The sequence below is a fragment of the Chelon labrosus genome (genome assembly GCF_963514085.1).
Source record: "Chelon labrosus genome assembly, chromosome: 14".
NCBI classification, from domain to species: Eukaryota; Metazoa; Chordata; class Actinopteri; order Mugiliformes; family Mugilidae; genus Chelon; species Chelon labrosus.
This window is the reverse complement of record NC_140347.1, coordinates 11,683,754-11,698,212: the sequence shown is the minus strand read 5'-3', so window position 1 is coordinate 11,698,212 and position 14,459 is coordinate 11,683,754. Positions and strand designations below refer to the sequence as shown.

At 41.9% G+C, this 14,459-nt stretch overlaps 1 protein-coding gene across 1 annotated transcript in view; it reads right to left on the bottom strand.

Moving 5' to 3' along the window:
* Positions 1 to 695: 695 nt before the first annotated feature.
* Positions 696 to 14,459, bottom strand: part of nt5dc1 (5'-nucleotidase domain containing 1) — a 58,598-nt gene continuing 44,834 nt past the window's right edge. The window contains exons 9-12 of the mRNA XM_084560140.1: positions 13,205 to 13,326; positions 7,431 to 7,604; positions 5,019 to 5,187; positions 696 to 3,197 (exon numbers count right to left, since the gene is read on the bottom strand). Of these exons, the coding sequence (XP_084416266.1) occupies positions 3,085 to 3,197; positions 5,019 to 5,187; positions 7,431 to 7,604; positions 13,205 to 13,326 (578 nt within the window). The 3' untranslated portion in view covers positions 696 to 3,084. The remainder of the gene's footprint in view (positions 3,198 to 5,018; positions 5,188 to 7,430; positions 7,605 to 13,204; positions 13,327 to 14,459) is intronic.

The following is a 14,459-nucleotide window of genomic DNA, read 5'->3' as shown; positions in this document are numbered from 1 at the left end:
ACATTTGGAGATCCATGCCAGGTGTAACCAAAGGTACTTAAAGCTGGCCACTTGTGATCAGATTGCCCAGGAAGGACTTTAATGCAAAGTATGAACGGGGCATAAATGTAGAATGTGCTCATGACTGCATGCATGGCTCATATAAGCTAGCGCTTGCACATGTGCAACTTACATCTGGTAGTGACAGCTGCTTCTGTGTTTTGCGGACCACTGCACATGCTGTTTAGGGTTTCCCCTGCTAGGCCCGGCAAGCCATTCCCTGCCTTGGAGTTTAAATGCATTTTTTCGAGGCTCTGGGAAAGCAAATATATGGAACCTCCCTGATTAGAGTCATATCGTAATCAGTCGTAATAAAAGAGGAAAACCTAGCCTTATTTGCAGTTGTAGTCCTGAGAATTTTACTGTCAACTTCTGAAAGATATAGCTATAACTGACAGCTCTTTTTCATGGCAGACATTTTGGCTTGTTTAGGCAGGAAAAGCCCCTATGTCACTAAAAACATTAACAATGAATGCATTCCATTTAGGGAGTTAGTTGAGCTAGTTCCAGGATCTTGGTAGTGTGCATGCTGGCTCATTGTAATGGATTACCGGGAAATTTGATGGAGATGAGCCATTGTAGATAAAATTTGTTTCACCGTGCCTTTCCAGCTCTAGCAAGCCAAATATATGCCATGAAAAAGATCTACTGCTCTGTTGGTCTTAAAACTTTGACAAGTTTACTCAACTATTACGCAGTTCAATCATATTCTCTTGAGTGAAAATGGCAAAATCACATATGCATATCTTGAACCACACATGCTTAGACACAATGCAGAATCAGATCAACTGAATCTCAGAAAGGCTAGTGAAACTATACAAGAGTACAGTTGGTGGCAGTAACACACCAATCAATCCACGGATGTTTCAAACTGACATCCTTACGTCCTTGGAAGCTGAAAAACTGTGTTTTAGCCAATCACAGGTGTATTTTGATGAAAACAATGAACAATCAAGAGGATGGCTGCATTGTACAGTACCACTTTAAGAAGCTAATGCTAATACAGCAATGATGGCCTGTGCTATACGTATACTGTACAAGGACAAAAAAACTATGATTCTCTACCTACTTACATCGTTTTGAATGAAAGTGAATTAACACGTCTTAGTCTCAGCTTCATCTTTATACCAGTTCAGCTCCATTATCAGTGTAATGTACTGTAGGTACTGTGCAATATGAAGTTTACAAGGAAAATGCTTTATGTAAGAAAATTGTAGAACATTTTATTTCATTGACAGTACTTCAACATTTGAACACAGAATTGAACTTTCCCTGTGTTTTGAACAACTTAAGACCACAAATGAATCCAACATAAGGCAAGTGTTCAAGTCAAACCTTCCAGATCAGATGAGTAATGGAGAATGCGATCACTACAGCTGTATGCATTACACACTTCCACACACAGCACAAGTAATAGTACACTTTGGATGAGCAATCTCATATACTTGTGGCCAGCTTGTATGCTGCTTATTGTATTTTCTCTTCACTCTGTATGGTTGGCATAGAGGCAGTTTTGGGGTGTTTAGCCTAGCTTAGCACAAAGCTTGAATGAACTCCATGTTGCATCTTGTTTACGTACTTACGTATCTTGTTGAAACAATGCCGTTGTGGTTTTGAGTTGCGAATGAGCAAATTTGTGATTCGAAACAACTAGTTACGAAAACCATACACATTAAGCAGTCTAGGGTCTTGTCCCAACGCAAATGGTGCTGACTAGCTATATAAGTTTAAAATAATATCTTTGTTGATGATGTCAGGCATTCAATATGAAGCAACAGGCTACAACCAGAATTAAAACAATCAATTGTTGTCAAGTTCTCATGAATATAATTTGGATCTGGTGCCAATGGTTTCTCCGACCCTGGGCCTTGGGCCTTAGGCCTTAGTTATTATGAACTATGAAGTTAACTAATGAACTATGAAGTTAACTAATGAAGACCATTAGTCAATGAAAAGCTTCCTTCAAACATTTGCAAGTTCAATTGTCCCACACTGGATGGAGATTGACATTTTATCCTGTGGTTCAGTCTCCGTGCTAAGCTAAGATAAAAACTACCAGGACGCACAAAGATGATACCAATTCTCTGTGACAGCATCAAGACCTGTTTTTTTTTTTTTTTCCTCCCAGACAGAGAATTCCTTAAATCTTGTGGTAAATCTTGTCATTGCACACCGACAAAACAACCATTCAGAAGTCGGTTAAAGCATATCTCCGTCTGCATACGAATGAATGAAGCACGAGTAGTCCACATTTTTACACAATCACTCAAAGAGCACATGTCACCGTTGCACCAAAAGTAATACAGAGAACATCTAGCATAGTCGTCATCATCCATTATTATTATTATTATTGTTTCCCAAAGTTGTGTTTTTTGAAACTGCTTACACAAAGGACAGTTTGTGCTAGTAATTTAGCAACAATGACCTGAAGATTAAACACCTTCCACGAAACTGACACATGGGAAACAATAGGCCTTAAACCTCATGTTAAGGTTACTAAATGTATACAAGTAAACAATATCTAAAAAATAAAAGGACTCCACAGTTAAAAGTGTTGTACAGTAATACTAACACAATGGCTTCAAAAGACCAAGGGACACCTATTCCTGTTTCGCTTATAGTAGATCACATTCTTGAGGTAATCACTTCGGGAACAAAAAGGTAAATTGTTCACTTTATTTTAGAGAAGTACAAAGAATTTGGGTGTTTAAACAATCTACCATGGCAAATAATATGGGGACTCACACACAAACAATAAGAACACTATATTATTACTTTATGCAGATACGCACACTCACTTATTTTGTCGTATGTACAATACACTAAACCACAAAACTACGTTCAAATGTTGGTGTCATTACAGATAGATACTGTGGCTTACATTCACATGGTTTCTCTGAACAGGTGAGGAGCGTATGCTTCCTGTGCTCCACGGATGATGGCGGAGTAAGGTGGGAAACTACAGGCAAAAATGGAGGCACGTTGCTCTCCTGAGGCAGAGGGGTAAGGGAGGACGTTTTTTGCCTTTTCCTTTTCTCTTTTTTTTTATGACAGACTCTGGCACCTCTTCAGCAGAGAATCCGGGGGCCTGGGGTAGTAGCCGGTGGTGCAGGGCTTGTCAGGGGAAAATCTGGGGAACTTGTAATCCAGAGGGAGATCTACAAAGAGAGCAATCAAACAGAGGAAACGTCTGAGTGATCCAACGCAGGCTGTCTGGAGGTGTAATACTGCTGCTAATACATAAAGATTCAGTTTTAAGTGGGAGAGAACATTTTGTTCTGAACAGCAGGTAGCAGTTACTCAGTTCAGAGAACGTTGGACCCGTGTCAGATATTTCACAATTGAAAGTGACTGCGGCCGGCAAGCGGGATCAGAAAGGTGTTTTAAAATGGAACCTCTGTAGGATTGGGGAAATTCCCCGCTACTGAGGAGGTGAGGATATTAAAATGAGAGCAAATTTGTGTGACATGGTGTGTAATCATGTCTGCGGGGCAAAGATGTTTTCTGTCAGAAGATCAAGAGAAAGTGCAATAAAGACAATCATGTATCCTCAACTGCATTTGTGGCATTCCACTTATATTCATGTTTGAAAAAAAACTACTACAGTATATATTCTCCACACATTTGGGCGAAGAGGGTGACAGTTAGCTTTTTCTGAGCCTAGGTGCAGACCAAATTGCACCACCTGAATGAAGGCCTCAGTATACTTAAAACGAAGTGTAGTTATTCTGTCAGTATTTCGTCTAAAAGCTTCTTTTGGATATCAAAACTAGGGTCTGGATCTTTCAGTTACAGTATAAAAACACCTGTTCCAAATAACTATATCTCTTTGCCCTGGTTACCAAAGTGCGGTATTTGTGACATTTTAGTGTGTACAACCTAGTGAGAGAAAAACTGCACTGTTATAGGGGCGTCATGCCGCCCCCTTTGCGTGATGCCTGTCTTTTCGCCGTTTAAAATGACAATGAACTCATCTGATTTCAGATATTGTAGAAGAGCGTGTTTTAAGAACCATTACCCAGGCTCGACGGGAGTTCAAGTCAGACAGTGCCGTGGTTTGCGTGCGGCCAAATTGCTGGGGCAATCTGACCCGGTCCAAGCTCAAATGGTCAAAGTGTGAAAACAACCACATCTAACTTTTAGCTCCACATCTGTGCCTGCTTTGGTTCTCGGGAATGTTTCTATGTAGAAACGGAATGATGTAGATGTTTGAATGATGGGATTTTGGAAAATTGGAAGAACATGCAATTGTTTTTTTGTTTTTTTTTTCCCAGTCTTAACACAATGGGTTGAATTGCCATGCATGTTCTGTGCCCCATGTGAGTACATTTGCAGGAATGCACTGGAACACCTTTTAGCTAGTAAGTATATCATAAACTATTTTTTTAATTTAGCTGGACTGCACACAAAACTGCACACAATGACAGTAAAACCCTTAATAAATGTTGTTTTATAGTTTTTTTTTAATCGAAGTGGAGAAAAAGATCATTCAGTTTCATGATGTTAACTATTCAGAAAACTTCAGAGTACAAACCTTTCATAGACTCAAAGGGCATATTTTCTTTCATGGACAAATGTTTAACAATGAACAGTTTTTAAGAACTATTCAGTGGATGAAAATAGTAAGTCTGACATAACCGTCTTGGGTTATTTGTTCAGCTAATATTTAAATATTTGTCAGTTTTGTCACTGCATAAGCCCTCCGCTGTAGGAAAAAGACTCATTAAAATAATTGCGTTGCCTTGAACTGGTTTCTAAATCCATCTGGAAAACAAAAATCATTTCTATGAGGGGTCGTGTCTCTTAAAAACTTTCTTTCTTAAAAAGATTGTGAGTCAATTTTCCACTTTATTTCCCCTATGTGCTCCTTCGTAGCAATAGCTTTTACTAACAGGGGCATGCCCTTTCACTGTTAGGAAGACTTGAGTTGAAATGCTGTGCTTACTGAAGCACTATCAGGACTGTTCCCTTCCACGTACCTGCTATGTGCTCAACGCTAGGGATAGCCATGGTGCTGTACTTGTGAATGCAGTGGCAGCACCAGGTCAGTTTCTGGCTCTCCTCGTCTCCTCCTCCGCTTTTATGCATGTCAACGAAGTAGGAGCCCCACTGGTTGGAGACGGCGGAGGGCGACTTCATGCCCTGCCCCTGTTGAGACAGTCAACACACAAACCACACTGTTTAACCGTGCTTTCATTTTCGGGCAAGTTTAGACCCGATTAAAGCAGCCGGGAATAACTATTCTGAGCGTAAGGGTATATAGGGAGACTTCAAACTGGTTTTAACCCAAGGAGCTTCAGGGGTTATTTTCAGAAAAGCAATGAATCATTACTTCCCAGAAGTCCCCCGCTCTGTTACTCATAATCACTCATTCAACATCAGTACATTTCATAGGCAGATACTGATGAGAAGCGAACATCGCACCATGATATGGTGTTTCAAAAGAAGGATGTGATAATAACACACATTGCACACTATCAACTCATGCCGCTCCTAACTGTTGCATAACATCCGACGGGTCAGTTTAAGTGTTTGAGATAATGCTGATAAATGTGTTAGATTCTCATTACAGCTTTCATTAGAAGAGTGGAGACTATTCTTGACATAGAGCATTAAACATACAAAAATTTACAGATACAGACAGCGGGGGCTTCCCACAACTACAAACCTACTGCAGGCGCTTTGTTTTAACATCTTTTCAGAAATGAAACTGTCTAAACTTACTCATTGCTCCAGTGTCATACTGATTTGGTTGGATGTGCAAGCATGTGGCGGTTGGATTAACCTCCTGAGGGGCCCCGGGGCAAAATGTGTGTTGTGTGTTTCATTATTTCCCCAAGGCAAACCATACCAGAGCTCTAAAGCGTCAAGGGTTAGGCTAACTGAACTGCCGACGGAAAATGACTGACAGAGAATTAATCTGTACTTTTTTTTTCTAAGAAAGGACACCAAAATAATTCACAGCCTGACAAATGTCAAGATTTGCTAGTTTCACTGTTTATCGTATTAATACAACCTCGGTTCCTGTTGCTAAGAGAAGTCAAAACCCTAAAGCCGTTGATTTGTTAGGGAGAACTAGATACTTGAGTCAAAGATAGTGACTGCTCAGTTGAATACAAAATATATTTTTGGTCCACATGGGATTTTTGAAAAACCTAGAATCAAGCTAAGTGGCAATGCTTTACCCAGCTGTCAAAGCATTAGCATGCACAATAATGATGTAGCGCAGTAAACGCAGTGTCAGGAATGATGAATCAATAAAAAAAAAAAGACATCGTTTTGAGTTCCATTTCCTATAATATGTTAATGGGAGTAGCCTTGCATAGCTACACTATGAGTGAGGTAACACTCCATTTGGATTTCATTATGGGGTTTGTTTCAACCCTAACCCTAACCCAAAATTCTCGTGCTCAGATGACGTGTACGACTTCTGTCCATCACCACATAAAGCCCGCTCAAACAATTTGACTGGCTTGGGAAATCTGGCATGATCGGTTCCCGACAGAGCTGCCCCAGATCAACTTACCTCACAAAAAATTTTGTGGAGTTTTAACACCGGGCTGCCGAGCTGTACTGCAGCTTGACTTGCGTCTGGACCCCTCCCCCGAAGAGTAACAGTTCAGTCAAAGTTAAGCATCTGTCGGAATTTGCTGTCCTAAGAGCTTTGTCCAAAACCAAAAACTCCCAAGGAATGAATTCATCTCCTGTTCCAATAAGAACTACATTTCTGTGAGGCAGTGAACAGATTTCAGAAACTATTTTGGTCTAGGCTATGCAACTAAAATCCATGTCTTAATAATTCAGTATTCAGATGTCAGGAACTATGCAATCTTTGCATTCGATTAATTTTACTAGTGGAAGTTGTGTACTGTACAACTGTATGCTGTCACTGTATGTTGGAAAATTGTTAGTCTATTTTTGACATGTGTTAATAAGAGTATATGCACGTGACTTCTTTACTACATCTGGGATCATAGTCGTTTTTTCTTCGACTGCAGCTTGCTGCTTTTTGAAAAAAAATAGGAAGTCACGTCCTGGTGCTGGAGTCTCACGCTAAAAGATGTGCTGACTCCTCACTTTTTTGACTGTCCGGATATAAAACATCCCGCTGCTTAATATCATCATCTGCCCTGCGCGGGAGAGGGCTAATGTTACATTACTCACGTAGTTTCCTTGCTGTTTCATTTCTACATCCTGGAGGTAGAATGCTAGATGCGTTGCATAAACCGCCTTTCACCACACGTATAACATAACCCTGCCTCAGCTTGCCAGATTTTTCAAGTTTCCCTGTTATAATTTCAGCATGAGGGGAGGTGGGAGTGAGGGGGACGAGGATGGGTCTGGGAGGGGAATAGCTGCTAAACAGAAACAGCTGCTTTTAGAGGACTTACCTCAAACTTTCCTTTTTTCTCCAGCGGCTCCACTTGAGCCTCGTTGGACATTGCCGCGTCGCTCCTCGGCACGCCCTCCCCCTCCATTTCCTCCACTATCATCACCGTCTCCCACTTTCCAAAGCTGCTGGCGGGGAACATGTCCGATCTCATGCTATCTCCGAAATACACTACCTGAAGGGCGAAAAGGAAAAAAAAAGAAAAAGAAAAAGTGACTGAGGCCTTGTGTTTGTGCTTGTTTATTTGCAGCTGCCTAACAATCTGCACCGAATTCTTCTCTCTAAGTAACGTTGGCGTTTTTCTTATGGTTCCCCAGGGTGAAACAGACCAGACGGGACGGGTCTGCAAAAGTCATCACGGCCTCCTTGACCATCACAGCTCCTTTGTCCTCCACATCTAGAAAGAAAAGCGAGCTGGGACAGGCTTTGCTAAGCTGCATTCCAAAACTACAGTGGAAACGCTCACGGCTCAAAGCTTTAAATGGCACAGTCGCACAGAACTGGCTGAAAAGGGAAAAGACCAGCACACAGGAGTTTAATAATATATCTATAGACAACAGCAAAATTATGAATTGAACAAATCAGGATTATAAAAAGAGATTATAAAAGTCCACCGGAACAGCATCTTCTTTGGCACTGCATTTTTACTATTCAACTGCTTGCACATGAAACCTTACATACTCTAGAATTGTACAATGGTCAATTTCCACTTTTCTTTATATAGTCCTGTGCAGGTCTGTGTTCGCTAACGCTTCTGGTTTATTCGACATAGCTCCATGGTCCTGGAGGACTTCTGTTTTGTCTCAGTCTTTACTAGCTGTATATAGGTAAAGTGATAATTGAGTTACTCTACACCATTAAAGAAGACTTTAATACAAGCTGACTGAGCATCCTTTTGAGGATAAAAAAAAAACAAGTATGTACTAAATGGGAACCCTTTCATTGTCATCTGTTATATGAATGATGCAAATAATAGGAAGAATTAGCGTAACTATGTAATGTTTTGAAATTAAAGCCCCAGTGAGCAACTTTCCTTTGGTTAATTGAAGTATAACCAATATAACAATATAATTGCACATTACATAACAACACAAACCTGATATTTCCTTTGCTGAATTACATAACAAAAAAATCTTCATTGAGAGACTTAAAGGGGAATTACCATTTTTTTTACAACCTGGACCTTATTTCTGGCATAAAATATGATCCTTTACTCACCCATATAACTTTGGTGTCATTTGTAGTCGTTCATCAGATATTTACATCTGCGTATAATCATATAATGGGAGTGAATGGGGCACCGAAACGCAGCCTCTAAATAACGCATTATCTGCCGCGAAACTCGTTCATTTCACCAATATTTTGTTATGATACGCTAGTGCTATTCCCATTCTCAACGGTTGCTCCCCTTTAAGTTTTATTACTTAAGATACCAGTCATTACTGAAGAAATATGTAACCACACGTTTACTTTACATACATAAACACACTGATAATTAAATAAATGCCGATATACTTTTTAAGATGGAATCACTCATAGCCCATTCCTATTCAATTAAATCTTTATTAGATTAATTTATTATTTAGTAATAGTAGTAAATATTATTCATTTACTAATGAACAGACGTCACTTAAGGGGCTTTTTCCTTTACTGGCTATCATTTATAACAGCAGTTCTGAGTTCTTTTTGTGAATGAATGAATGAACGAGGAAAACGGCCCAGGCCAACTCCAAATGTGGTCTGAGTGAGTAGATCTCAAACGTGTCCTCGGTTCTTCCTTGGTGTGTTCACGCATGTACTTCAAGCTGGTCACTTGTAATTGGATTCCCCAGGACGGATGTAAATGTTTGAACATAATGCTTTTTACTGACAGTCTACCCAAGCACTGTCCTCTACAGCTGTGGGTTTTGCCTCATTCTATTTGAGAAACAATTTTTCGCATCTTGGCGGCACAGTGGCGTAGTTATTAGCACTGATGCCTCACAGCAAGAAGATTCTGGGTACTATTCCATGTGGGGCCTTTCTGTGTGGAGTTTGCACGTTCTCCCTGTGTCCGCGTAGGACTCCGATACTCCAGCTTCTGTCCAATGACATGCTAATTAGGTTAATTGGTGAATGGTTGTCTGTCTCTCTGTGTTAGCCCTGTGATAGACTGGAGACCTGTCCAGGGGATACCCGCCTCACCTGATGCCAGCTGGGATAGGCTTTTATTTCCCTTTACTATCAGACATTTTTCCAGATTCACGGCCGTAAACAGCGCAGTAGTGAGCTTTCTGTGTGTCTCTGAACTACTACAACAATAACAACAGCAAACAGATGTACTTGGAACTATCCACTTGTCCACTTGTGGTTTGGTCCGCCAAGATGCATGTTAATGCCAAATGTTTAAAGGGCCTTAGACAATCTCTCCTATTTTGCTCAAAACAACCACTTTAAACGGATATAATATGATCAGTAAATCTGAGGAGATGGGTTATGATTCCCGGGAGGTTTTATCACAGTAACTGGCTCCCACTCCATGTCACCATGGGTTCTCATGATCACTGCGACATTTGGTGCAAAGTAAACTACTACTTAATGCTGTGATTTCTATCAAAACGTTATCATTTGCTGCATTAAAACTGTGGTCCAACTTAAGCCGTACTGGACCATTTTAACCCATTTCTTTATAAATGGAGATGTCGCACATGCTTTTTGTGGAAGTATTTTTTTGTGTGAGATGTAACTAATGTCCCTACAGGAGTCGGAATGCCATAAAGAGGAAGTAACGCATTCCAGTAGCCCCCCCACCCCCACCCCCACCAGGGTTGTGCTCTGTTTCAGGCTGGCCCTTCCACATGTAAACAAACCCGCAGTCTAATCTGGGCTGCTCTGGGCCGGGGTCTGTGGAGCAAGGGCCGCAGGAATCCCTTTTCCACCGGACTTTCCCAGAACAGCTGGCTCTTGCACTCCCCCAAAAGACCGTGGACTTCTCATTGCTCAGCACTGTCGCTGCCAGAGTCAAGGGATCACTGTGATAAATATTTACAGAGGCCAAGGATTCCAGCTCAGAGGCGACGGACTCTAGAAGAGACTCATTGTTGATGGTGGACACAGTTGAAATTAGCACAGCTCTGGATGAGGGGAAGAACCATGAGGACTATCAGACTGCAGGCTAAGTCAGCCAAAATAAAAAAGATAATGTACTTTTGACAATTAAGCATTTTCCACCTACCCAACCTACCAAATACAAATAATGGGATGTGCTGGAACTACTTTGCTTATAATGGCCTCAACAGACACGTAGGACACGTAACTCAACATCAGCATCAACAGCTTTGTCAGCATCACAGACACATTGCGGATGTTGTCATATGAGGCAAGAGAACGTCCGAATGCCGGAATATATCCATGCAGTTAAATTGGTTTGAAATCCTGGTCATACACACAGACATAAAGAGAACAGACAGGCGGCAGACAGCTGCTCCAGCGGGATGTCCTTTTAGCACGAGCTCGTAATGGCGCTCATTGTTGCGGACCCCCGTCTCTTATCAGCTCATCACTCAGAGGTGCAGTTAAAGCCAAAGCCGGGCCCAGGTAAACAGACCCGCAGGCATGGAGAGGGCCCATAATGAGCCCATTGTGCTGCACACTGTGTGAGGGCCAAGAGCACAGCAAGAGGAGGGAAGAGCAAGAGCAATAACTCGAGTTTGCCTTTTACTCCGGTATTGAGAACATAACGACGTTATGTTATTCTTAATTTATGAAACACCCTGTCTATTACATCAACACACACACTTTCAGTGCAGAGAGCAAGCACCCTTGCTTGAACTTTGTCTAGCATGGGTACCTGACTAGCCAGACTCAGAATCTTTATGATCAAGTCCTGTCAACCTGTCAGTTCCAGCACTTTGTTGAGAGTGAATTTTAATCTTCCATGAATGCCTCTATTCAGCTAGCCTGACATAAGTATTGACAGGTTGTTGAAAATGGAGAGAAGTGAAAATGCAGAGCGCCTTAGGTCATCTTAGGCGCTTAAGGTAGCTATAGACTGATCAGGCATAACATTATGACCACCTTCCTAATATTGTGTAGGTCTCCCTTGTGCCTCCAAAACAGACTCATCAGAGAATGGACATGGGCCTTCTGAGGGTGTCCTGTGGTGTCTGGCAACATGATGTTGTTAGTGTGGGCCTTTGGGTCCTGTGGGTTGAGGGGAAGTCCCTCTGCTGATCATCCCACAGATACTTGATCAGTTTGGGATCTAGTGAATTTGGAGGCCAGGTCAACACCTTGTGCTGTTCTTCGTGTTTTTTTTTAGTTGTTCCTAAACCGCTTTTATGTGTGTGCCATCCAGTAGTGTCATTGCTATGGGGTGGGGGTGCCTGGTCTGGTCTAGGTGGGTGCTACATGTCTAAGTAACATCCACATGAATGAATACCAGGTCTAAAAGTTTCCCAGCAGAACACTGAATTGTTCCAAGATGGTCAATGTTATTCGCTTCTCCTGTCAGGGGTTTTTAATGTTGTGGCTGATCGGTGTAAGTGTAGGCTGACGCTGAATTCCACAAGAGCTTTCTCCACGTGGCTGGGGGAACAGAGGGGGCATTGAGCAGAGAGGGGAGGGCTGGGAAGGAGGGGGAGCTGGGGATGTGGACGACTAGTAGTTGGACCTGGGGTTAGCTAATGCAGCTCTTACTCGTTACTATTTGTGACTGCTATGCATACGGACGCATGAATTGTGGGGAAAAAAAGGCAACTTTCAGTGTGAAATCTTGCAGGTAGGAAGAGCCACAGTGAGCTTTTAGACGATGAACTGCACATGCTGCACACCTCCAACTTCAACAACTAGCCTCATGCAGCAATCATTACATGATGTATTCATAAAATAGCAATAATTCGTTATGGTGCCCCCAGAATTTCGTATACTTTTTCTACCAGTCACCACAGTTGTGATAGAATCAATTAGGACTAAAATGTTCGCGGGTTAAACCAAAAACTGTTAAATAAAGATGAAGGCAGAAGAGCTCATCAAAAGTGAAGCCAAAGCAAGTAGAGCTCTCCCTGGTGACTGGCTGTAGTATAGGTCGTAAGCTCCTCCATGTTCGGGGATGGGACTTGGGCCAAACTAAAACACTAAAATACACATCAAACAATTTTTATTTTCAAGGATAGTTACTCTCATTTTAGGTAGGTAAAATAATGCTGATGCATGTCTTCATTTTTCTGAAACTAGCATCAGTTTGGCCAATGCAAGGGAGTGGGGATGCATTGTCCATATTTATATACAGTCTATGGGTTAAACGGATTAACAGATTGAATTAGGCCTCTCAGAAGTGTCCAGTAAGTACCCCAATACATTTTATAAACCTGGGACTCCTAACAAATGCCAGCTTACCTTGGCATTTTTATTCAAGATCTAGTGTGCCAGAATATTGCTTTTATGCAAGCGAAACACAAATCTTGTTTTCACTAAACTATGTTCTCTATACCTGAGAGAGAAAAGGGTTGATGTGTGTAGCAACAGTCTCTAAGAATGGGCTGTATTGTACATACATTATCGGTGAAGTTCCAGTATGCTGGCACACAGCTGCCCTGTTGACAGTCATGCCAAGAGCCATGTTCCCCCTCTCCATCACACTAGTGTGAATTTCCCTGAGCCCATTCATCACGAATCCCTCGTCTCTTTCAGCCTGCCAACAAGTGAAGTTAAAGCTGACCTCAAAGCGAGCTAGAGATGCCGTTCAGTCGGAGGTCTGGCATCCCGCTCCTGTAATTTACAACGTTGTTGGCCTACCTTGGGCTCCGGTTTCCCCGTCATGGTCTTGAGCAGCTCGTGGAGATGCGGCCAGTTGCCCTGGGAGTACCAGCCAGGCTTGTCCAGCGATGGCAGCCCCTCGCTCTCCTCCACATCGTTCACTGGAGGAGTGAAAAAAAGATTCAGACAAAGTGGTCACCAGTGTTATCCAGCACGAAACCTCACTGCCACAGCACTCGCCCCCAAGCCCACAAGGTGAGTAGCTAGTGATCCTAATAACAGTATTCCCATTAAAGCTCTGATTCACAACTTAGGAGTCAGGATCAAAGGGCAAACCATAGGGGTTATGAGAAGATTACAGATGAAGAAAAAAAACATTTTCTTCAGACGTAGTTCTAACATGTTTTCTTTTGAATACTTTTACAACCTCAACGCTCTAAACGTACAATTATTCTACAAGACAAAAAGGCTGGCAGCTAGTGCACAACACTTTCTTGCAGTTACAGTTACTTTGCTCCTTTTTGTGAGAAAGCTGCATTTCTTTCTTTGTGTTGTTGGGCCTCTGTGCAAGATTAAATACAGTACTATCCAGTAAACATTACATTTTCCCTCATTCAGATTAAACCAAAACATAATGTGATGACGTATAGACTAATTATTTGTCTGCTGGTTGTGCCGGCTTCCAGGCCTTAAAGGGGAACTACCTTTTTTTACAACCTGGACTTTATTTCTGGCATAAAATACGATCGTTTACTCACCCGTATAACTTTGGTGTCATTCGGACGATATTTAGATCCGCGTATATCCATATAGTGGGAGTGACTGGGGCACCGAAACGCAGCCTCTAAATAACGCATTATCTGCCGCGAAACTCATTAATTTCACCAATATATTGTTAAGATACGCTAGTGCTTGAACATGGCTAAATATTTTTCCGATTCTGAGGTTGTGGACGACGACTTTGTTTATGATTAACGTCCTAACTGTTTTGAGCCAGAGTATACGGATGAGGAGCTCGCTGAAAGGAGGATGCAGAGGCAGAGAGAGGAACAGCTGGCCAAAGAACAACAAACCGCTGCACGTCCGCGAATAGATAACAGGCAACTCCTGACTTAACGGGGAATAGCACTAGCGCATCACAACAAAATATTGGTGAAATTAACGAGTTTCGCGGCAGATAATGCGTTATTTAGAGGCTGCGTTTCGGTGCCCCAGTCACTCCCACTATACGGATATACGCGACGCTCCACTGGATCTAAATATCGTCCGAACGACTCCAAATGACACCAAAATT